This window comes from Rhinoderma darwinii, chromosome 2 (genome assembly GCF_050947455.1).
Source record: "Rhinoderma darwinii isolate aRhiDar2 chromosome 2, aRhiDar2.hap1, whole genome shotgun sequence".
In the NCBI taxonomy this organism is placed as follows: Eukaryota; Metazoa; Chordata; class Amphibia; order Anura; family Rhinodermatidae; genus Rhinoderma; species Rhinoderma darwinii.
This window is the reverse complement of record NC_134688.1, coordinates 111,936,923-111,961,238: the sequence shown is the minus strand read 5'-3', so window position 1 is coordinate 111,961,238 and position 24,316 is coordinate 111,936,923. Positions and strand designations below refer to the sequence as shown.

Sequence of the window (24,316 nt, the reverse complement as noted above, 5' to 3'; positions counted from 1 at the left end):
TTTCCATCTGCAGGGCAGAGAATTCCCCCATATGTTGTTGTGCTATTTGGAAAAATGTTTTTACAGAAAGTACAAAATATAAAAAATTATTACTGAAGTGCATTGGCTGTCTAGTAGCATCTGAAGTACTTCGCTACATGTATTGTATTGCTATCTCCCTGTACTGTAATCTACCTGTGGAAGGCCAAGGCGCTTATTTGGATCCCTGGTGTAAGTGGCTCCATTACTGTACGCTGTATGTACTATTTAGGACCCTGACGAAGCTTCTGCCAACATTGAAAGGGATTCACCAGCTTCCAGCAGCTCTTTCAGGCTTTTATATGAAAAAACTTGCTTTAATCAAAATTTGCTACATTTTCTTTATTTTTGGTAGACATTTTGCCGGCTTTAGAACGAATGTATAAGTTTGCATAGAGAAACTGTGTAAATGAAAATATTTTCATGTTGTAAATGGTTGCCCGGAACTAATCTAGCAATCGCAGGGAATGTATCAGACTGCTAAAGCTACACCTAACAATATATGAATATATGAAAATGAACAGGGACAATACAAATGCTTTGATAACCATGTACCAGTCAGTCAATATCAATTTTATTTGGGAAAATATACAGATTGCAAGGGAAACGTGTAACATTACTTGCAGGAATTTTTTTCTCCAAGAAATACATATATAGTAGTAAAAGTGAGTAAAAAATTTTTTTTCTTGCAATCACAGTGATTTAACCCATCTTAGACCAGAATTAACCCCACAGGAAAAACAAGCCATAAACCCTTCATCAGAAAAACACAATAGCCATGCAAGAAGTTCAACTTATGTCCCTTTCTCATGAAAGTTTTATCCCATCTCTTCGGATGTATGGACTAGGTGTATAACACCAACATCCAGGTGTATAAATCTTGAATAAATCAGATGGAGAAAAAAAAAATGAAAATAAAAAAAAAAACCAAAACACATTGCAGCCTCTGTAGCACATCTATCCAGGCAGGAAAAAGATACATGTGATACGTGAAAGTTTTTTGTTACAGGATATAAAAATATACGTTTTCTCCACAATGTGGAAGTTGGATGGATGTCTGCTTCAGCATAACTGTCAAAAAGAACAGGCCCACCATCACTATTCTACTACAGATAGTAACACATTTTCCAAACGCTTCACAGGACTATACTAAAATTAGATTCTGAGACCTTAAATGAGGGACCTCACAGAGACAGACCTCTAAATTGGGGCATCTAATAGATCACCTAACAAGCTTCACGATACCTTTACAAAAAAAGGCGCTAGAGCCAGTCAGATGATCCCTCTGGACCAATCAGGAGAGAAGAATGTGCTATTTCACATACAGTGCGCAACTAGTGGATACTACTGTAATCATTAGGGTTAGTGTTATTATTAGGACATCAAAAAATGTCATTGAGATAAACCCTTTTAGAAAAGAGCGTCACCAAGTTTAATCATATTCCTCATTAGCATACGACACGAGTAAAAACTAATTTTCCTAGTGTGGATTGCAGCCTTATCGCCGACCTAGGTAGAATTATACTTTATTCTTCTACAGCGGTCTAGTGGTGTGGCGGCCAGACTCCCACACCTAAACCTGCCGATTGATTACGAGAATGTTACCAGCTTCTGTAAGGCTGGATTCACACAGCGTTTTGCGGCGTTTTTTAGTGTGGCCAGATGTTACATCAAAGTCTATTTCTTTTCAACTGCATTAGATATTTGGAAGCACACTGGCTCTCCCAACAACAGAATGCACTTCATGCATCGCCTTATCTATGCTATTAAATTTAGTCATTATGTGCATGAGATGCGACAGATATTTTATAGGCAAGAAAAATAAAAAAGAATGAATTTATAAACCTAGCATTGGTGGTAGTAAACGGTTTGTATTTGTCTAGACCACAAAACGGCTGAATGAATAGCAGTCACAAAAAAAGAAAAAGAAAAAAAGTTCTAAGACTCGGATACAAAATCAAATGTAACCACAAAACCTGCTGTGTTAGAAGTACAACAAAAACAGTAACTGCAGCTCAGCCGCTATTCATTGACCAGAGCCATCTGCATCTAAATCCCGGAGGCAGCCACAGCAGCTGATCGGTGCGGGGTTCGGGTGTCGGACCCACACCAATCATATACCGATGGCCTATCCAGGGATAGGTCATTATCACTAGTCAGAACATGGAAAACCCTTTAAAAGAAAAAAATAGTGGGAATTTAATTAATTTCAGAGTAAGGGTACATAGTAAGTGCCTGTTGTGGTGCTAATTGCTGTCTGCTTCCCTTGAAGATACATGAGAAAACAGATAATGCAAAGAACCAAAGCAGTAAAGTGCTTCCCTATAGTAAGAAAAGCTTGTGTAATAAACTGGAGGAAGGTGCACGCCTTTGCTGCTATAAGCAGGCACTGAATCAGTTGAGGTTTGGGTGACGGAATAAATGCAACGTGTTATAAGCTTCTATAAATAGCTTTGGGACCACTTTCAATTAATGGTAAGGAGAAAGTAATGGGACATAACATTGAAAACCATTGCTCTGCCATATTAATACAAAACATAGTTCTAAAGTTCTTAAGAACTGTGCGCAGCTTGCCTCATCGTAACCTACTTACTGGTGATTTGTATGTGGAACCGAACAGTCCTGTTTGAGCAGTGCCTGTCCGGAAATAGCATGAGGTTCACACAAGTGGAAAAGGCAGAATATGGACGGTTCTGTAGTCAGTAACAGTCCCGCCTTGAGAGGACAGCGTGACCGCAGTGGTATAAATCTTAAAAAGAGGACCAATCTTACAAAACATCAACTTTTATTTAGAAAGAGGGGCTAAAGACTGGTTTTATGCCTGATTTTATTTTGTTTCTATATATTTTTGGTTAAGTAGTCTGGTGTAAATACCAAAAAGACTTTCCCTCAATGTCCAGGTTTTGTATCCAAAGAGGGTTTGGGGAGGCCTGAATCAATTCGCACTCTGCAAGATCACCCATCAGAGGCTTTGGTTTGAAAAATCATTTTTTTGGGGTGGGGGTGGAGCAAAAATAACGCAGACACTATAAAATAAACCGGCAGGTCGAAATCAAACACCTTCATAAGGTGTTTTCCTCACTCTGTGCCTTCATTATCCTCAGCAGTGGCCTGTTCAGCATTCTTTGAAGCCTGTAATGAATAATGGACAACATTTTAGCATAAAGGAACGTCAGAAAGACAAAAACAACAGCAGTAGTTTTCTTACCACAGTAAAAAAAAATGGAACATTAAGACTCCGCTCTCTTATTAGGGCTCAGACTTTTACCCTGTTCGATTATAAGCGATCCTTGATGTTCGGTAATTAGCACTCCAGGCACTGCATTGGAGCTAGCTTCACACATTCGTTCCGCTTTCCCTTGTTCTGCTCCGTCAAAGAAGCGAACGGAAATACCAAAAGCACTGGTTCCGTTGCACGACGAACGCCACCGGCGGCCGACAGGACTTTAATTGATTCCGTCTGAGTGCCCGTGCTGCGCTATCGTTTGAGATTCTCAACCCAATCTGCGACAGAGGCCCCTATCGGATCCCCGAACACAGATGTGAACGTGGCATAAGCTAATCAGTTTCCACAACTCTGCTCTAATGGAAATAAAATAAAAAGCAGCCAAGCGGCTAAATAAATAGCAGTAAGGGTGTATTCAAACACAGCGTTAAAAAAAACTACAAAAAATGCCATCCATTGCTCTGATCGGGTGGATACTGCCAGTGTACCTACGTGATCAGCAGAAGGAGTACAGCTGTTATACACAGCCTGGCTCCTGTCGTAACTGCTGGAATCGAAGCGCGCTCCGATTCCGGAAGTTAACCCATTAGATGCCACTGTCCATAGCGATAGCGGCATCTAATGTATTTGACAGAGGGAGCTCCTCTGTCACCCCATCGGCGCCCCCGCAAAAGAAATCGCGGGGCGCTGTCTGGTCTCCATGGCAGCTAGGGGCCTAACAAAGTTTCTGACCTGGCTGTGTCCATTTGTAAGTATGGCCTCTTTCGGTGTTTTTTGTATATGTCCCCGTGTTTTTATCTGTTTGGTCTGTGCATCAGGAACATTCAGTTCCAGTTAGGGACTCGCAAGTCTGGGGATCCTTGTCGTGGATTGCGAGCTTGCGTCCTTTTGGCCAAAATGATCACTAATACCCCAGGTATTTTTCATTACTACGTATATTCGCTTCTCTTGGACACAGCCGGGTCTTTGATGCTGGGAGAGCATGGTGTGTTGTTGTTTGGCATAGCAAGCAGGGTAGCCCGCTCTATGAACTATCAAGGCGTCACAAATAGGCTTCTACCTGGCTATACACGTTGTGCCTCATGACGTACACACTATCCCTCCACGTTTCACACACTTGCACCCCATTATCCATTTATTTCTATTGAGGCACTTCTCATTACTGCCCCCTATATTTCACTTATAGTATTACACTTGCACACACACTATTCATTTATCATTTCTTAATACACATCCCATGCACCACACACACCACTCCCCTCAAGACTAGTGGGAGTGGCTATTATTTAAAGCACCTGCTCACACTCCTTCATCAGCGTTTCTGACCTGGCTGTGTCCATTTGTAAGTATGGCCTCTTTCGGTGTTGTTTTGTATATGTCCCCTTGTTTTTATCTGTTTTGCCTAACAAAGGCTGCTAGGTCTGCCTTCAGCAACTGCCTATTAGGCCATGCCAGAGGTGTGGAACACACACAGCATAAACACTGCGGATTTTCCGCAACGGATTAACTGCAGAAAATTTGCAGCGTATTACAGTAGCAGCAGTGTGGGTGAGATTTCAACAAATATCATCCCCAAACTGCGCTAAATATCCGCAGAAGAAACCACACAAATTGACCTGCGGTGCGGTTACTTCAACCGCAGCATGTCAATTAATTCTGCGGATACGCAACTCTTCTGTTGCGGGTTTACCCATTGAATTCAATGGGATGCTTAAAACCGCAACAAAGCAGTGTGTGTTGCGATAATTGCGGCAGAATCACAGCGATACAAAAATCGAAAGTAAGAAAAAAAATTAAAAGTTACTTACCCAGAGTTCCCTCCTTCTCCAGTCCGGCCTCCTGAGATGACGTTGCAGGCCATGTAACCGCTGCAGCCAATCACAGCCGGCAGTGTCACATGGCCTGCAACGTCATACCAGGAGGCCAGACTACACGCCGAGAAGAAGGAGAGGGTAAGTATGAATGTTTTTTGTTTTGTTTTTTCCGGCACCGCTTCGCAGCGTAATTTCCCCTGGAAAAACGAATCACAATGTGGTGCCATTTTCCGGACAGCATTCTCTGCGGTGTTCAGGGCGGATACGCTGCGCAGCTTAACGCAGTGTACCCGCAATTAATATGTTGCGTGTATTCCTACCCTTAAAGTACCATATAATGTACTGGGAAACTTAGAAAAAATTATTTGCGGGCTGAAATTGATCGTTAATTTTTTTTTTAAACTTCTAAAAAAAAAAAAAAAAAAAAAAAAAGTGGATTTTGTAGTTTTACATTTTTTACGGTGTTCGCCGTGCGCATTAAATAACGCTATATTGTAATAGTTCAAACTTTTACAGACGCAGCGATACCAATTTTTTACTTCTTACATTACATTACTGGGAAAAGTGTTTTTATTACACATTCTATTAGTCCCCCTAGGGGACTTGAACCAGTGATCATTAGATCGCTGGTACAATAAACTGCAATACTAATGTATTGCAGTGTATAGTCATTTTTACAGGCTTCTGTTAAACCCTGCCACAGGCACAGCTTAAAGGAACAGTGTCATCACAAATTATTTTTTTATATGTTAAAGATGTTAGTGCTTTATTAAAAACGTTTATATTTATTTGTGTGTTTGTGTTTTACTTTTTCTTATTTTTACACTTTTTCTTCCCTATGGGGGCTGACATTTTTTGTTCCATTTCTGTATGTGTCGATTAACGACACATACAGACATGGAATACGGCAGCCACAGTCCCATAGGGACTGCGAACGGCTCCCGTCCCATTCACTTGTGTGTACGGCGTCTGTGTGGGAACTGCGCATGCGCCGCTCCCACACAGTCCAATTTGAAATTGGCGCCGTCCGGCGCCATTTTCCTGTGGACCGGAAGTCGCGGCCGGACAGTAATATTACTACTTCCGGTCGCGGCTTCCGGACTTGTGCACTTGGACCAGCGGCAGCAGACGGAGCGGACGGGCCGGAGGGAGCCGCGGCGGCAGGAGCAGGTAAGAGATTTCAATGTATGTTCCGTGTTTGTGTGTGTTTACTACTGTATGTAAACCTACTACACTGTGTGTTAGCTCAAAAAATGGCGACACACAGTGTAGGAGGTTAGACCGTTCAAACCCCTCGTTTATCCCGGCACTAGCCAGGATAAAGAAGGGGGGGGGGGATGCTGAGAGCTCACTAGAGCGAGGGCTTTTCACCCAATTTTGCAATGCTGCAATTTTGGGAATAGCTCCATCTAGTGACCAGAAATGGGAAATATTATAAATTAGAATTAATTTATAATATTACCTGACTCGTGAAAAAAATAAATGTTTAATCACCCACACACACTAAATGTTTAATTAAAAAAAAAACAAACATGTTTTTCTGGCAACACATTCCCTTTAAGAGAGACCACCATCTGCACCCCACAAACGCGTTGTGGGGGCGCCTATGAGTGGTCAGGGGTGGCCGCCCCTCTTTTTAATGTCTCAGATGCTGCGGTCACGATCGACTGCAGCATTTGAGGGGTTAAACTGCCAGGAACAGCGCGATAACTGTTCCTGGCCGCTAGTTCCAGGGTTTAGCTATAAAACACAGCCCGCAAGCGCAGCGTTTGTGGCACGCACCATACATCACCCCCTCCCCCGCACCTGGCGGCACGTCGTGGTGCACGAAGGGGTTAAGCACTGAAGTATCAATAAAATTAAACATTTTAAGTACTGCTAACTTCAGTCCCAATTTTTACAACTTGGACTAAAATTTTAACTTCCCCTCTTTTCAGTTAATAGTTTTGTATCTGCCTAATCATAGCGTTTCTCATTCTAAAGTAGCACCAACAGGTCATGTGTTCAGGAAATCCTCAGTATTGCATAGGTTACAGAATTAGGCCACGTTCACATATTAGAAAATCGGTGCCAGAAATCTACAGCTGACACTTTGATTTCTGTTATGGATTGGCCAACAGATCCACCTGCGAATTAGTCCAATTGTAACCTAGTGGAGCTAAGCTGCGGCTAAGGGCGGAATCCGTTGTAATAATGAACATACAGATTTTAGAATATGCATCGCATTCATTATTCCCCATGGATGTTTACATTCGCGTGGGACTGGGGTATAGAAACCCCATTCACAAGCATTGCCAGCATAATGTTAGAAGATTGTCATGATTTAAGCAGGGAATTGTTTCCTAAATCCTTGACGTCTAAACATGGTCCTAATGTTAGTGCATAAAAAAGTGCCACGGGTGTTATATGGGATTTCACAGCTAGATCTGTACAGTCCTAAATCCTCCAGAATGTTATGCAGTAAAGTGTGCTACATTATGCAATCTCAGCTAAGGCTTCGTTCACATCTGCGCCGGGGTCCCGTTCCGTCTGAGCTTTCCGTCGGAACGAGACCCTGACTGTTTCCATCACCATTGCTTTCAATGGTGACTGATCCGTTCGTCTCAGTTGGGACGGGACCCTGGCGCAGACGTGAACGAAGCCTAACCTGGTGGCAAACAGAAAAATTCTGGACACAGCTGTGGAATAAATGAAGATTACAAGATAAATTAAGATAAGTATTTAGCAATTACTTATATGTTGATTAAATCTATATGTAAATGTGGTCAAAACTACACATTGAGTTATGAGTGGAATACGGGCGCTTAACTAGCAAGCAAAAACAGAAAGGGTAAGGCTTTGTTCACATTTGCGTCGGAGCCTCCGTTGCAGATCCGGCAGGGATAACTGGAGATTACCGGTGACAATAGCGCAGAATGCCACGCTATTGTGTCCGGTAAAATCATGCACACGCCGACGGAACCTATCAAAGTCAATGAGTTCAGTCGGCAGTGTCCGTTGTGCAACAGAACCGTTGCTTCAGTTATTCCCTTGCTTTGAGGGAGCAGAACGGAATGTCAACACAGGTGTGAACATGTGTCAGGATCAGAAACCAAAGAGCCACCATGAAGAAAAACAGACATTCAATATTAACAACTTACTAGTAAATGCACAGTAATGGATCCCTTTTTCTTATACATGTTAACCGCTTCCCGACCGCCCACAGTAAATTCACGTCGGCACTTGCTTGGCTCTGTGCAGTGCCGACGTGAATTCACGGTGGATGTTAAAAGCGAGATCTGGGTGTCTCAGAATAGCGCTGACACCCGGATCTCGCTGCTGTCATCTGCCTCTGGTCCCAGAGACATGATCGGGACCTGATTTATTCAGGTCCCGAACATGTGATGGTCATGATAATCAATCATGACCATCGCAGGGAAAGTTTGTTGTATCAACAAACTTTCCGTCGTAACCTACACTGTCTCCCCTCTGCTGTTCTATCAGAGAGCAAACAGAGGAGACAGTGCCTCTAGTCCCGGAGACATGATCGGGACCTGATTGGTTCAGGTCCCGTTCATGTGATGGTCATGATAACCAATCATGGCCATCGCAGGGAACGTTTGTTGTAGCAACAAACTTTCCCACGTAACTTACACTGTCTCCCCTCTGCTGTTCTATCAGAGAGCAAACAGAGGAGAGACAGTGCCTCTGCTCCTGTAAACATGATCGGGACCTGATAGGTTCAGGTCCTGGTCATGGTAACAAATCATGGCCATCGCAGGGAAAGTTTGTTGTAGCAACAAACTTTCCCTGTAACCTACACTGTCTCCCCTCTGCTGTTCCGACAGAGGAGAGACAGTGCCTCTGGTCCTGGAGACATGATCGGGACCTGATTGGTTCAGGTCCTGGTCATGGTAACAAATCATGGCCATCGCAGGGAAAGTTTGTTGCAGCAACAAACTTTCCCTGGGACCAAGTATATATAAACACTGTCTCTCCCCTGCTGCTCTGTCAGAGAGCAAACAGAGGAGAGACAGTGTCAGATCTGTGAATATCACAGTATAAGGGTATGTGCACACACACTAATTACGTCCGTAATTTACGGACGTATTTCGGCTGCAAGTTCCGGACCGAACTCAGTGCAGGGAGCCGGGCTCCTAGCATCATAGTTATGTACGACGCTAGGAGTCCCTGCCTCGCTGCCGGACAACTGTCCCGTACTGTAATCATGTTTTCAGTACGTGACAGTTGTCCTGCAGCGAGGCAGGGACTCCTAGCATCGTACATAAGTATGATGCTTGGAGCCCGGCTCCCTGCACTGTGTTCGGTCCGGTACTTGCGGCCGAAATACGTCCGTAAATTCCGGAAGTAATTAGTGTGTGTGCACATACCCTAAGACACAGTGAAAAAACACACCACATAACAATTTCCCCCAATCCCATTAATCTGCCTTGTCAGGTAGGATATAGGGTTAGGGTATAGTGCTAGGTTTTAGTATTAGGGTAGTTAGTAATAATAATTATTACGGTATAGTTAGTAATAATTTAGGGTGACGGTTAGGGTAGTATAAGTTATATTCGTAATCAATTTGATAGGAAGTGCTGTGCCAGTCAATTAATTTGTTCTAATTAAATTAACGAACTTCATACCATTTACGTTTATATACCTTTATGTATAAAAATATAAACGTAATAAAATGGCCCGTCAATTTTATTCTGCAGAGGAGGCGTATGCCCTTTTATGCTCTGACAGTGAAGATAGTGTCTTGTCAGATGGCGAAGACTATTTTGAGGGTTTTGCTGTTAGCGAAAGTGACAGCTCTGAGTCTAGCAGTCATTCAGGTTCATCGGCAAAAAATACAAGGACCAGTACAGGACAGGTAGAGAGGGCTGTTGGAGAAACATCTCCAAATCAGGGCACGATGCCCAGTACAAGTGACATGCCTCATTTTAGCGAAGAAGCGCATGCCAACCTACAAGAGAGTTTGCCACTAGATGTAGCATTTACTAGATGGGAGGCTTCAAATTCTTGTGCGCCATTCATCCCTGACTTTAATGCCACCCCAGGTACAAATGTGGAGGTGGAAGGTTTTGCTCCAATTAATTTTTTTTACTTATTTCTAACAAATGATTTGCTGGAACATATTGTTTTCCAAACTAATTTATATGCTTCCCAATTCATCTCTCAGAATCCCCGTTCATATTATGCCAGGCAAAATTCATGGAGGCCAACAGATATTGATGAAATGAAGAAATTTATAGGCCTCACATTTGCGATGGGGCTTGTTAAAAAACCGAGCATTCGATCTTACTGGTCCAGCCGTCCCGTTCTAACCACCCCTGCCTTTTCTGCCATTCTTCCTAGAGCCCGTTATGAAATGCTCATGAGATTTTGGCATTTCAACGATAACAGTCAGTGCCTCCCTAGAAGTGCCCCAGATTATGACCGACTCTACAAAATCAGGCCCATCATCAAAGCGTTGTCAGACACATTTTTATTAATTTACACCCCCACGCAAAACATTTCCATTGATGAGTCCCTAGTAAAATTCAAAGGGAGACTGCACTTCAAACAATTCATTCCATCTAAAAGAGCAAGATTTGGAATAAAGCTCTATAAAATGTGCAAGAGTTCAACAGGGTATACATCAGCTTTTCGCATTTATGAGGGAAAAGATAGCCAACTAAACCCACCAGGATGCCCCCCCTATATAGGGACAAGTGGAAAAATTGTTTGGGAACTTATTACCCCATTTCTAGAAAAGGGCCATAACCTGTATGTGGACAACTACTACACAAGCATACCCCTTTTTAAAAGTTTGGTCGAACAGAACACAGGGGCTTGTGGGACCATTCGTAAAAACCGCCAGGGGTTTCCACAATCATTGGTGAATGAAAAGTACAAAAAGGGGCAGTCAGGCGGTGTTCGCAGCGGAGAGCTGCTTGCCCTAAAATACAAAGACAAAAAGGATATTTTTATCCTCAGCTCGATCCACACTGATGCAACAATGGATGTTGTAGAACGAGGTTCTACTACCCAAAAGCAAAAGCCTGTGTCAATCATTGATTACAACAAATACATGGGGGGAGTAGACCTTGCTGATCAGGTTCTACAGCCATACCAGGTATCAAGAAAGTCCTATACCTGGTACAAAAAATTAGTTATTTACCTATTTTAATCTGAGGTAAAACTTAATTTTACTTGAAAAAAAACGTAGATTTTCATTTCCATGACCTAATTACACTAAATTCAGCAAAAATCTGTGGGGTCAAAATGCTCACTATACCACTCAATATATTCCTTGAGGGGTGTAGTTTCCAAAATGGGGTCACGTTTGGGGGGTTTCTACTGTTTTGTTCCCTCCAGTTCGTTACAAACGCGACACGGCACTGAAAACCATTCCAGCAAAATCTGCGCTCCAAAATCCAAATGGTGCTCCTACCCTTCTGAGACCTGCCGTGGGTCTATACAGCAGTTTATTACCACATATGGGGTATTGCCATAATCAGGGGAAATTGCTTTATAAATATTGGGGTGTTTTTTCTCCTTTATTCCTTGTAAAAATTAGAAAATTCTATGTTTTTTCAGGAAAAAAAATAATTTTAATTTTTACAGACTAATTCAAATAAATTTAGCAAAAAAAAAACTGTGGGGTCAAAATGCTAACTATAGCCCTAGATACATTCCTTGAGGGGTGTAGTTTCCAAAATGGGGTCACTTTTGGGGGGTTTCAACTGTTTTGGTCCCTCCAGTCCGTTACAAACGCGACATGGCGCTGAAAGCCATTCCAGCAAAAATCTGTGCTCCAAAATCCAAATGGTGCTCCTACCCCTCTGAGACCTGCCGTGGGTCTATACAGCAGTTTATTACCACATATGGGGTATTACCGTAATCAGGGGAAATTGCTTTATAAATGTTGTGGTGCTTTTTCTCATTTCTTCCTTGTAAAAAAATTGAAAATTCTATGGTTTTTCAGGAAAAAAAATAATTTTCATTTTTACAGGCTAATTCAAATAAATTTAGCAAAAAAACTGTGGGGTCAAAATGCTAACTATAGCTCTAGATACATTCCTTGAGGTGTGTAGTTTCCAAAATGGGGTCACTTTTGGGGGATTTCCACTGTTTTGGCACCACAAGACCTCTTTACACCTGATATGGTACCTAAAATATATTCTAATAAAAAGGAGGCCCCAAAATCCTCTAGCTGCTCCTTTGCTTCTGAGGCCGGTGCTTCAGTCCATTACCGGACTAGGACCACATGTGGGATATTTCTAAAAACTGCAGAACCTGGGCAATAAATATTGGGTTGCGTTTCTCTGGTAAAACTTTGTGTTACAGAAAAAATTTTATTACAAATGAATTTCAGCAAAAAAAATAAAATTTTTACATTTCACCTTTACATTGCTTTAATTCCTGTGAAACGCCTGAAAGGTTAAAACACTTTCTGAATGCTGTTTTAAATACTTCGAGGGGTGAAGTTTTTAAAATAAAGTGTTTTTTAAGGTTTTCAAATATATGGGCCCCTCAAAACCACTTCAGAATTGAACTGGTCCCTGAAAAAAAAGCCTTTTGACATTTTCTTGAAAATGTGAGAAATTGCTGCTAAAATTCTAAGCCTTGTAACGTCCTCGAAAAAAAAAAGGACGTTCAAAAAACAATGCAAACATAAAGTAGACATATGGGAAACGTTAAATAGTAACTATTTTGGGTGGTATTACTATGTGTTTTACAAGCAGATACATTTACATTTAGAAAAATCATATTTATTGCAAATTTTCGCCAAATTTTGGCGTTTTTCACAAATAAATATTAAATTTATCGACCAATTTTTTTCACTAACATAAAGTACAATATGTCACGAGAAAACAATCTCGGAATCGCTTGGATAGGTATAAGCATTCCAGAGTTATTACCACATAAAGTGACACGTCAGATTTGATAAAATAGGGCTGGTCCTGAAGGCCAAAATGAGCTTGGTCCTGAAAGGGTTAAAGCTTCCAATAACTCTCAAAGCTAATGGTTCTGCTCGCATGGTGCAACCACTTCAAAAGCAGGTGGTGCAGCGTGCTGGAATAGTTACCTTCTTTTTCTTTTTTTTCTGGGTCTTCCGACTGGCTGAACTCTGCAGAAGTGCCTAAAGAAAATCGTAAAAATATTAAAACTTATGTTTACAAGACCAGATCCCTAGTCCATAGCAAAACGACATATACAAGTTTTACTATACAGGTATGTTTTGTGGAAACGACAAAATTGTGGCTCCACATCCACTTACTGGAAAATCCACACTTTGAATAGATCACAACATAAAATTATGGAATAAGCAACAAAAAGATGAACTTCAAATATTGCAAAATAAAACTCCCACCAGATTACTTTCCTTTAGTAGTGCAATATGCCTGGAAGATTAATACATTTTAAACAACTCTTGAGCAAACCAAAAAAAAAAAAAAAAAAGAGCCAGTAGAAGTGTCAGGCTGGCCACAGACAAAGACGTGGCCATGATACGGGCAGCTAATTCACGGCACAATTTTTTTTTTTGTAACTGTTGCAAGGTTGTTTGCAGCTATTTTTCAAATGGGGAAACACTGAATTGCGCTAGTCTTATGAACAGGAAACCTCGTGCACACGAACGTATTATGCCTCTGTATAACCTTCAAGTTATACTGTGCCATAATAGGACACCATAGACTTGCATGGGGCTCTACTGCTATACTATAGAGCTATTCTTCCCTAGAAGCATTGGATTTTTTCTTTCAATGTATAGCTCTCCATGCACGGAGAAGTATACGGCGGTTCTGTACAGCCTCCTGCACATGTATCTGCCATCTGTATAAGGCTTAGGCCATGATCATATATGGGGAATGTATCCATAGGGCCTCGTGTCGTTCGTCAGCCTTTCGTCTTCTTTTATTACAGCAGAGAATAGCCTAGTCCACTACACTTTAACATTCAATACAGAGGCATTCAGTAAGAAGCACTGTTGGCAGGCAAAATATTTACAGATTCCATCACCAAAAAAAAAAAAAAGAAAAAAAAAAAAGGACTCACCTTCAGCTCTGTATCTTGCACCTCAAGTTCAGATTTATACATATCTGGATCAAAGGGGCCACTAGTTATCCTCATGGGGCCATTAGCCATCAGGAGAACTGTGAACTTGAATTGTGCAACATACTCTCCTGAAAATACACAACACACAACTCAGTTCAATGCATTACATCAGGCAAAAAGGTCAGTGTCAGTTTTGCTTATTTTTTTATGTCACCACTCCATCTTTTTATCCTGGGGCTAGACCAAGACTTTTGTAGTGAGCGATTTAATCGCTGTCCATAGGAACGCATTAGACTAGAGATACATACAAAGCGTTTTATCCCACTACAAAAGAAAAAATAAAATAAAAATTGTGGTCTATAGGAAAGCAGTGAGTAGCTTGAAAAGCTCTTCAAAATCGCTCCAGGCAATCGGCAATCGATTTTGATGAAATTTTTAAGCTACTCAATGCATTCCTATGGCCAGCAATTTATCAAAGCAATGTTTTGTTGTGAGGTAAATATTCCTAGCCTAATGCATTCCTATAGACAGCGATTAATCGGCTCACTACAAAAAAATAATCTAGGTCTAGCCCGTGCATAAAGAGAGGATTTCAGGTAGAGGTCACCGCACTCCAGGCAGGTAGAAATCAATTATTTACTCTACATTTACAAGTGTTTCCATGCACACACGTAACATACAAGATTAACACTCACCTTCCTTTTCATATAGTACGTTGAAAGGCTGGAGAAGTTCATGTTTGGCGCATTCCACTACACCCATTCGAGCCTTTTTCTCATCTTCAAAGGCCCTACACAAAATGAACAGAATAAAATAAATTGTGCCCATTAATTTCACTCTGAGCAATATTGGCGAGTCCAACGCCGCAACTAATTGCCATCCATTTTATTTTATAGCTGTATGCAAATATCACATGTAGAGGCAGCGATATTATAGGACCACTGCACCTGAATTTATCCTGTCAGGCAAATTAGATGCAAATACAAGGAGATTAAATGAAAGTCCACCTCAGAGTCTCTTTCCATCTCAAGTGCATGGAAAATATAAGCAGAGATCACGTCAGCTTCATACCTCAGAGTGAACGGCATGGCACCAAAACGTCTCTCCACTTCACTGAAAAAGGCACGGGAGGTTTTCATTTTCAGACCATACTGTTTTGTTGGGTCCCTTTTGTAAATGGTTGTCCTCTGGCCTGCATCCTTTGCCTAATTTCAACATCCCACAACAAAGCAAGTTAAATAAGTAGCCAACTGAAGAGAAGTCCCAACTCCGCAGCGCGCTCCCTTGTACTCACCTTTCCTTCTCCAGTGCTGATAAGAACATCAACAGCATAAACTTCATGGACCTCAAACTCTGCCTTTTCATGGTCCTTCCTACAATAAAAAAAATAAATAATAAAAAAATAAAAAAAAAGTTTCCATTAGGCCTCCTTCACACACTTTTTTTTTTTTGCTTTTTTAAGCGCTTGGAAAACACCAGATATTCCAAGTGATTTTAATGCGTTTTTGGTGGCAGTTTTATTTGAACATGCGTTTTTGCCTGGTGTTTTTGAAGTCCTAAGGCTATGTTCACACCGAGTATTTAGCAGAGTTTTTTGACGCGGAAACCGCGTCACAAAACTCGTCAAAAACGGCCCGAAAATGCCTCCCATTGATTTCAATGGGAGGCGTCGGCGTCTTTTTCCCGCGAGCAGTAAAACTGCCTCGCGGGAAAAAGAAGCGACATGTCCTATCTTTGGGCGTTTCCGCCTCTGACCTCCCATTGACTTCAATGGGAGGCAGAGAAAGCGTATTTCACTGTGTTTTATGCCTGCAGCGCTCAATGGCCGCGGGCGAAAAACTCAGCGAAAATCAGCGTGCAGGGAGAGGAATTTTGAGGCAGATATTCCTCCTGCAAAATACTCCATGTGAACATAGCCTAAGGGGGGAAAAACACAAAAAAAAAATTTGAATTAAAAAAAACAAAACACGGTCACCAAAACACTTTATATGTATTGTTTATATATATTTCACTCCTCCCATTTGCCAAAAGCAGTTTTGTAATTAATGCAGAATAAGGATCTGTTCAGTTTTTTGGCGTCGATTTTGACGTGGAAACCACGTTGGAATCGGCGCCAAAAAAACATCCGAAATCACCCCTTATTGATATCAGTGGGAGGCAGAGGTGTTTTTTCCCACTGGCGGCTTTTAGCCACACTCCGAAAAAAAAAAAAAGCAGCACGTCTCCACCTCCGACCTCCCATTGCAGCAATAGGAGGCAGTAAAAACCCACGGAACTCGTTTGAGCGTTTTACACCCACTGTTCTTGCATTAGCTTCAATTGCCGCAGGCGAAAAATACGTGCAGGCAGTTCAAGATCCGCCTCAGAATTTCTTCAGACATTTTGAGGCAGATTTTTTTCTGCCTGCAAAAATCTCAGTGTGAACAGGGCCTAAAGCTGGTTCCTACCTATATGGACATTTTGTAGGCCTAAGCCCAAGACACAGGTAAGTCTATAATGCTTAGTGTAAGGACCAATCTGAATGAGGTTTCCTTGTTGTTTTCAATTCGCCAATTTATTTTGTTTTCGAGGTGCTGGCTAACTTTGTATTTTACATTGTGCAGAGGAAATGTGCACAGGGAATTCAATGATAATTCTCAGTGGCTCCACTTCTTGTGCATGTGAAGACCAAATCTCAATGTTCATTCATTAGACAAGAATTTGTACCCTGTATTAATGAGAAATACATGGTTGGTACAAGTATGTCTAAGAGACAGTCATTTCACTAGGAATAAAATGTGTGATCACCAATAAAAAAAAATTATAATAACTTGCTTCTTTCTTCTATTCGGTGACTGGTTGCCTTTAAAAAAAGAAAAACTGAAGAATCATACTTTTGCTGGTCAGTTGGGTTCTGGATAATGGTCTTCTCTCCATCAATGACATGCTGCTTCAACTGATGAGAAAGCATCCCTGGGTGGAGAAGAGATAGCCAGGTTTTAGAGTCGGTAGTGATACTAATACAGTAGTTAAAGTGCACCTAAACTTTCAAAAAACGTTTGACCTGTTATAGTGACGTGTGAAGTTTTGATCAGAAAGCTGAGCAAGCGGTGTACAATAGAAAGTGTATGAGTCCATACACCGCTTGCTCGGCTTTCCGAGCACAGACGAAGCGGCACAGCGATCACTTGATCGCTTTGTTTTATCAATTGGTGGGGGTCTCAGTGCTCAGACCCTCCACCAATCAAAACTTCTGACATGTCAAAAGTTTTTGGAAAGTTTAGATAACCAACAATTAAAGGGGTTTATGAAAATTTCATTGAAATGGTTTAACGTACAAACTGAAATGAATGCGGATATTTAGTGCCAGGAAATACCTTATTGTGGCCTAGTTTTCCTAGTGCTCTCTTATCTTATTTTCTGCAGATTTGCAGTGGTTGCACGGCTTATACTGACAAATATCACGATGCCGATTGGTATGTGAACTAGCTTTTTATGATCGGACTTTGTATTTTTTGTACTTCTATGACAGCGTTATTTGGAAATATTTATCAAGTAGCTCCTACCTTCAATGGGTACACAATTAAAAGATGGAGAAATCTTGTTCCATGCTTCAGTCACCTGCGTGTTCTGAAAGGTAAAAGCCATGATATCATGAGACTCTATTGAAGCTAAATATTGTGACATTATACATTCATACACATAATTCTGGTATCCTATTATCTATTCTATAGGCATGTTAGAGAAACAGATCCCAGTAACACGAAAACCTGTGCGATTTAAAAGCTAAAAATAAAAGGATACAGACTAATTTACTTAACATTAAATTCCTGCTCTGGTCACAAGCAGCCAGGCCTGTGTATACAGCAGGTCCCAATGATTTAAAGGGAACCTGTCACCAGCATTTCACCTATTGAACTCTACTCACACCTCACTGGCCGCTGCGGTCAAAAGTTCATTGCCGTTATCCCCTCTCCTAAACGCCTTCTCCTACCGTAAATAACGGTCTGCAAACATTTTACGCCTTTTATGTTAATTATCCGGCAGTCTCGTTTGTTCCTCTTCTTATGCCCTCCCACCGCCGAAAACCGGCCCACCCTGAATGCGGTCAATCAAAAGTATGCTGTCACTCAAAAGTAAGGAGACGGGGTTAACTCGGAAAGGCTTGAGGAAGGAAGATGACTTCTCGAACCAAGGTATGACTTATGCTCGCTAGCATACAGCACGGGAACACTAAAAAACGGGATACTAAAAGGGTACAGAGCCGACTTAGAAGGTAATTCTAGGTTACATAAAAATGATTTTTCACCCCCTACCACCAGGTATTGCTGGTTTAATAGGTGAAATGCAGGTGACCGGTTCCCTTTAACCCCTTAATACTGAAGGTGTTTTAAACCTTAATGACCCAGCAATTAAGTTTTTCCATTGTTGCATTCAAAGAGCTATCATTTTTTTCTCCCCCGTTGACATAGCTGTATAAGGACTTATTTCTTCTGGGACAAGTATTATTTAATAGCACCACATTTAGTTTATTGATTAACTTTTATAATAAAATTTGGGCGGTAATTGAGACAAACTGAAATGTCCCCATTCTTTTGTGTTTCTTAATATTTACGCCGTTTACCGTGTGGTATAAATAACTTTATTCAGTGAGTGATTACGATTGCGGTAAAACCAATTTTTTTTTATTTTTATGTTTTACTAATTTTACACAGTAAGGCCTTATTCACACGAACGTGTGCGTTTTGCACGCACAAAAAAACGCAGCGTTTTGCGCGCGTTGCACTTCCGTGTGTCATCAGTGTTGGCTGCGTGATTTTCACGCATACGCCATGCTTATGACACGCGGTTTTGAAGTTTAGAAAAATAAATGAAGGAAGTGCTTTTATTTTTACCTTCATTTCTTTATCTACTGTTGCGCGAATCACGCGTGACACACAGAAGTGCTTCCGTGTGCGATTATCACGCACCCATTGACTTCAATGGGTGCGTGATGCGTGAAAAACAGCCAAGTATAGGACATGTTGTGAGTTTTACGCAGTGTGAAAATCACAGACTGTCTGAACAGCCCCATTCACTAACATAGGTCTGTGCGATCCCCGTGATTTTCACGCACGTATCACAGACGTAAAACATGTTCGTGTGAATAAGGCTTAAAGGCTTTTTCCAAAATTATTTGTTTTTGCCTCACCATATTTTAAGTCATAACTATTTTTCAGCTGTACGAGGGCTTTCTTTTTTGCGGGACGACTTCGTTTTTATTGGTTCCATTTTGGAGTACATAGGACTTTGATTGCTTTTTATCAAATTTTTTTGAAGGCAGGATGAACAGAAAACAGCAATTCTGGCATGTATTTTTTTCTTCTTCTTACAGGGTTCACTGTGCAGGTTAAATAATTTAACAGTTCTATAGTTGGGTTCGTTACGGATGCAGCGATACGAAAAATGTGTAACAAATTTTATTTTATTTTTTTCATAATAAGCATTTTGTAAGGGGAAAAGGTGGGTATTTAATTTTGTTTTTACTTGAGATTTATAAAAAAAAATATTTTACTTTTATTTTTAATCCCACTAGGGAACTTTACTATGTGATCATTTGATCTCTTTTATAATACACTGCAATACTTCTGTACTACAGTGTATTATTGCTTGTCAGTGTAAATCAGGCATTCACTAAAGGCAGACCTGGGGGCCTTTGGTGGGCCCCCGGCTGCCATAAAAGTCATCAGCACCCCCGAGATCGCATCGCGAATGCGCCGATGGGGAAAGAGAGGGAGCCACCTCCCTCTAAACCCACTTAGATGCAGTGGTCGCCATCGGCCGCCGTATCTATGGTGTTAAACAGGCCGGACCAATGCGGATTTCGGATCATCCCGCGAGAGCATGTCTGCTCCAACCCCTCAACTACCTCCGATAGCTGAGGGCAAGGAGCTGTTACTCTTCCCGGCGGCGCTGCTTTATTCCGATGCAGTGCCGTAAAAAGGCTTCTGCATAAGAATAAAGCCTGTTAGTGACCGCTGTAAAAACACCTATTGGCGGTTTAATTAACTTCCCAAGGCCACTTCATCCAATCACAAAAGCAAAACATTACTATGGAAGAAAGGTACTGCAGCCTTCAGCAATTGTATGATGTAGGCACAAGACGTTACGTCATTGTGATATCCTGGATAACTGTCGGACAAGTGGCCAACATTAAAAAAGGTACTCTCTCTATAACAGGGGTCTCAAAACTTGTGTAGATTATGAGCTACTTCCAAAAAAGAAAGATGGTGCTGAGATTCAGAGATAAATCTTATAAAGAAAAAAAGTCTCGCTGACAATTAAGGCTTAGTTCGGTTATAGCTTCATGCAAGTGCCGTATATTTTGTGCCAATAAGTGGACCGGATCCGGTTTGGTGAGATCAGCCTTTGGGATCCAACCCCATCCATGGCTCTAAACAGGAGACCCACACATGGAGCCCTGATACAGCTGCATCCATAAGCACAAATACCCATGTTCTCATCGAGATTCTACAAGTTTACTTGTTTCAAAGACCATGCATAAAATCCTGAAGACAAACACGGAGCACATTCTGTACATAGATCGGTTAAAATGTTTTGAAACCTCTTTGAAGGACTGTCCGGTGGTCAGAGCGGTGGAGAATTTGAAATGATTTTACTTTATATAAGATTATAGTTTTGTTTTTTTTTCTGTTTGAGGGTGCTTCAGAAGGTTTTCTTAAGAAAATAATTACAGCTTGCTACCAGAAAACAATGAATGTCTTTATTTTGTAAGTATCTTGAACTGTATCAGAGCTGAGCGCTGTCTAGTTAGTGCTATATAATAGATGGTACTATTGATCTTACCTGACCCCCAGGCTTTACAAGACGGAGAGCTGCCTCGGCACACAGGTGTGCAGCCTTAATGACATCTGCTTTACGACCGGTGACCGGCACAGCCTAAGAGAAATGAAAAGGTAATTCAGCCCAAAAAAGATCTAAAAGCAATCAATCATACTGTACCAAGATATTCGGCACTCAGATTTGTAAATAGGCTTGTAAGTTTACTTCAGTATATTGTCCTTAAGAGTCTGGACAAAAAAAAACAACTTTTAACCGTGTTGTGTTAGTGCATGTTCACGTGACTTTATTTTATGGTAGAAAAATTATTAGGTCAATTTAGGTTGAGCGCACACAAGTGGGATACACAGCGGCAAAGGACGCAGCATATCTGACCCAGAACTTGCAGGGAAATTCCGTCCAAAAGACCACACCAAATTGCGGTGCAGATTTTTGGCTGGAATCGCCGCTGTGAAAAGCAAAGCAGAAAAAAAAAAAAAGGGAATACTTACCCCTACTGGCATTGCCATAGCGATGCACCCCAGCCTCTTGCGAGGCTACTACAACTCATGTAACCGCTACAGCATGTGATTGGCTGCTGCAGTCATATGGAAAGAAATGTCATCCTAGGAGACCAGCAGCATGGAGAACAGTCAAGGGAACAAGGAGCCTCGCTATTGCAACGCCAGGGAATTAAAGACTTTACATTTAACAAAAAAAAGTGATTTTCAGATTTGCACATTTTGCGGTGGACTCTAGCAAATGTTGCCGTTTTTGCAGCAAAAAGCGGATTCCTTGTGGCTCTTACTGCCGTATTAGACTAAAAAAAAAACACGCACAAAAGTGCAATGGTTCTGCCGCATAAAAGGGAGATGCTGCGGATTAAAAATCTATGAAAACGTTTTCCAGCAGATTTTTCCTGCAGAATGCGGATGAGATTTGTTGAAAACTCATCCACTTTGCTACTATAGTAATACGCTGCGGATTTACAAGCAATTAAATCTGCTGCGGAAAATCTGCAGCCAATCCGTCCAAAAAATCTGCAGCAAAAAAAAAAAAGCCAGGCCACAATTTCTGTTTAGATCATTTTCGCTCCCAAAAAAATAAAAAAAGGATTAAAAACAGAAAGTAAGTCGTCGAAAAGTCGCATGCACCCCAAAATGGTACCAATAAAAACTACAGCTCGCAGCGCAAGACTTAAACTCTCATATCGCTCAATCGACGAAAATATAAAGAAAAAAAAAACAAAGTTACGGCTCTCAGAGTGTGATGCCAATTTTTTTTTATTCCTAAATAGTTTTCTTTGTAAAAGTGGTAAAACCTAGATAAAATTTGTCATCACCGTCATCGTATCGACCAGTAGAATAAAGTTAACATGTCGTTTTTACCGCATAATAAAAACAAAGACCCAAAAAACAAAAGCAGGAATCAATGTTTTTGCTCATTTTGCCCCACAGTGCTATTTTCTTCAGTGTCCCAGTACATTAACCCTTTCATGACCAGGGGTCATTGATACTCGTGTCCAGGTCAAATTTTCCATTTATGATGTGCACTTCTTTAAACGATAATATCTTTGCAACCGCTTTGAATATCACAACTATTTTTACAAGACTTATGAGGCTTTCACTTTCTAGATTAGTTTAATTAATTCAATGTCTTTCATTTTTATTATGAGCAGACAAATCACTAAAAATGTGAAAAAAAAACACACTTCCGTTATATACACACACACACACACACACACACACTATCGCTGTGAGTGGATAAGAGGGCTATAAGGCTAAATTCACACGACATGAGAAAAAGTGCAGTTGACAACGGATCAATGGTCAGTTTTTCATGGCTGTTTTGCATCAATGGGTCTCAAAATTTGAATCCATTTCCAGGCCGTCTGACCGTTTTTCACCGACATTTGCCATTCATTTTTCATGGACAGTTTAAAAAATAAATAAATTAAAAATGGAAGAATTTTCTTCATTAGGTTTTGTTTTTTTGTCACAGCCACCTGAAAAACACCAGTGCCAATGTAGATAGTAACGAAATACCACTGTAAATCGTGCCAGTGCCAACTGTAAATAGTGCCATAGTGCCCACATAGTGCCACAGTTCTCACTGTAGATAGTGCCCACAGTGCCACACACAGTGCCCACATAGATAGCGAGAGTGTACCCTGTAGGTAGTGCCGATATATTGCCACAGTGTCCATGTAAATAGCACCACCCCCCCCTGCAGATAAGGTCGGGTGCTCCCTCTAGGAGAATTCCCGGCCAGAGAGCTGGTCGGGGATTCTGCTCCTAGAGGGAGCTTAGGTAGTGCTATCTGCAAGGGGTTGTGGGTGGCACTATCTACATTAGGGGGTGTAGTCCGGGGCTCTTAAAGCCCTGGCAGACATGAGTGCAGCGCTGCTCACACTGAAGCAGCACTGCACTCATTAAACCTTGTTCAAGGCGGTCAACGTTTATACACGTGGCAACTGCACGGGGCATCGGCAGTTGGAACGTATACAGCCGCTTGGCAGTCGTAAAGGGGTTAGAGTCGTGAAGAAACTACAACTCGTCCCACAATAAACAGTTATGTCAATAGAAATTTTTTTTAAAATAATCATGGCTTTTGTTTTTTTTAAAAAAACATTGGCTGGGTCTCCTAGGGGTTTAAGGCCAGGTTCCCTCGCGTCGGATACGCTGTGTTTTTTGGTGCGGTTTTTCTAACAAAATATCCGCTGCGGAAGAAAGCCGTTCATACTTACCCCCACCCTCTTCTGACGTCTGCTCCGGCCTCCCTGGACGACGTTGCAGCCTGTGATTGGCTGCAGCGGTTCCATGGGATGCAACATCATCCCAGAGGCCGGACTGCAGAAAGATGGAGGTCGTTCTGGGAAAGTATTGTTTTTTTCTTCCTGTAGTTGTGTTTTTTGCGAATACGCTGCAAAAGTCGCAGCACTTGGCTTTCTGTTGCTGGTTTTGCATCCCCATTGAATCCAATGGGGAAAACCCGCAACGGAAAAACAGCACCGCAGGTCAATTAACGTTTACGCTGCGGTTTTTTTCCGCAGTGTGGGCATGAGATTTTCTCATACACTTTGCTGCTACTGTAAATGCTGCGGAATTTCCGTACAGAATTCAGTTTCGGAAATTCCGCCGCGTTTACGCTACTTGGGAACCCGGCCTAAGAGACATTAGCCCCTGAAGAACAGGCGTTTTTGGAGCAGAATTTCAAAGCGTTTTTTTGTCATTGTCAATGGGAAATGTTAAAATTCAAAATCTGTACAATATCTGAAGATTTGCATTACAGAAGTCTAAAAACCTTCAGGTTCATTTAAAAAAAAATTACACTGGTTATGAACTTTGTCTACAGCGAAGTTAACAAATTCTACAAATAAAGATTTATTATTACTCAAAATTCCTGCGTACCGAAAGATGAAAATGTAAATGCA

At 41.3% G+C, this 24,316-nt stretch overlaps 1 protein-coding gene across 1 annotated transcript in view; it reads right to left on the bottom strand.

Moving 5' to 3' along the window:
* Positions 1 to 570: 570 nt before the first annotated feature.
* The window catches only part of PA2G4 (proliferation-associated 2G4), a 41,178-nt gene continuing 17,432 nt past the window's right edge, over positions 571 to 24,316 (bottom strand). The window contains exons 5-13 of the mRNA XM_075852136.1: positions 20,911 to 21,003; positions 17,631 to 17,694; positions 16,959 to 17,037; positions 15,380 to 15,458; positions 15,157 to 15,290; positions 14,781 to 14,875; positions 14,086 to 14,213; positions 13,118 to 13,171; positions 571 to 3,150 (exon numbers count right to left, since the gene is read on the bottom strand). Of these exons, the coding sequence (XP_075708251.1) occupies positions 3,097 to 3,150; positions 13,118 to 13,171; positions 14,086 to 14,213; positions 14,781 to 14,875; positions 15,157 to 15,290; positions 15,380 to 15,458; positions 16,959 to 17,037; positions 17,631 to 17,694; positions 20,911 to 21,003 (780 nt within the window). The 3' untranslated portion in view covers positions 571 to 3,096. The remainder of the gene's footprint in view (positions 3,151 to 13,117; positions 13,172 to 14,085; positions 14,214 to 14,780; positions 14,876 to 15,156; positions 15,291 to 15,379; positions 15,459 to 16,958; positions 17,038 to 17,630; positions 17,695 to 20,910; positions 21,004 to 24,316) is intronic.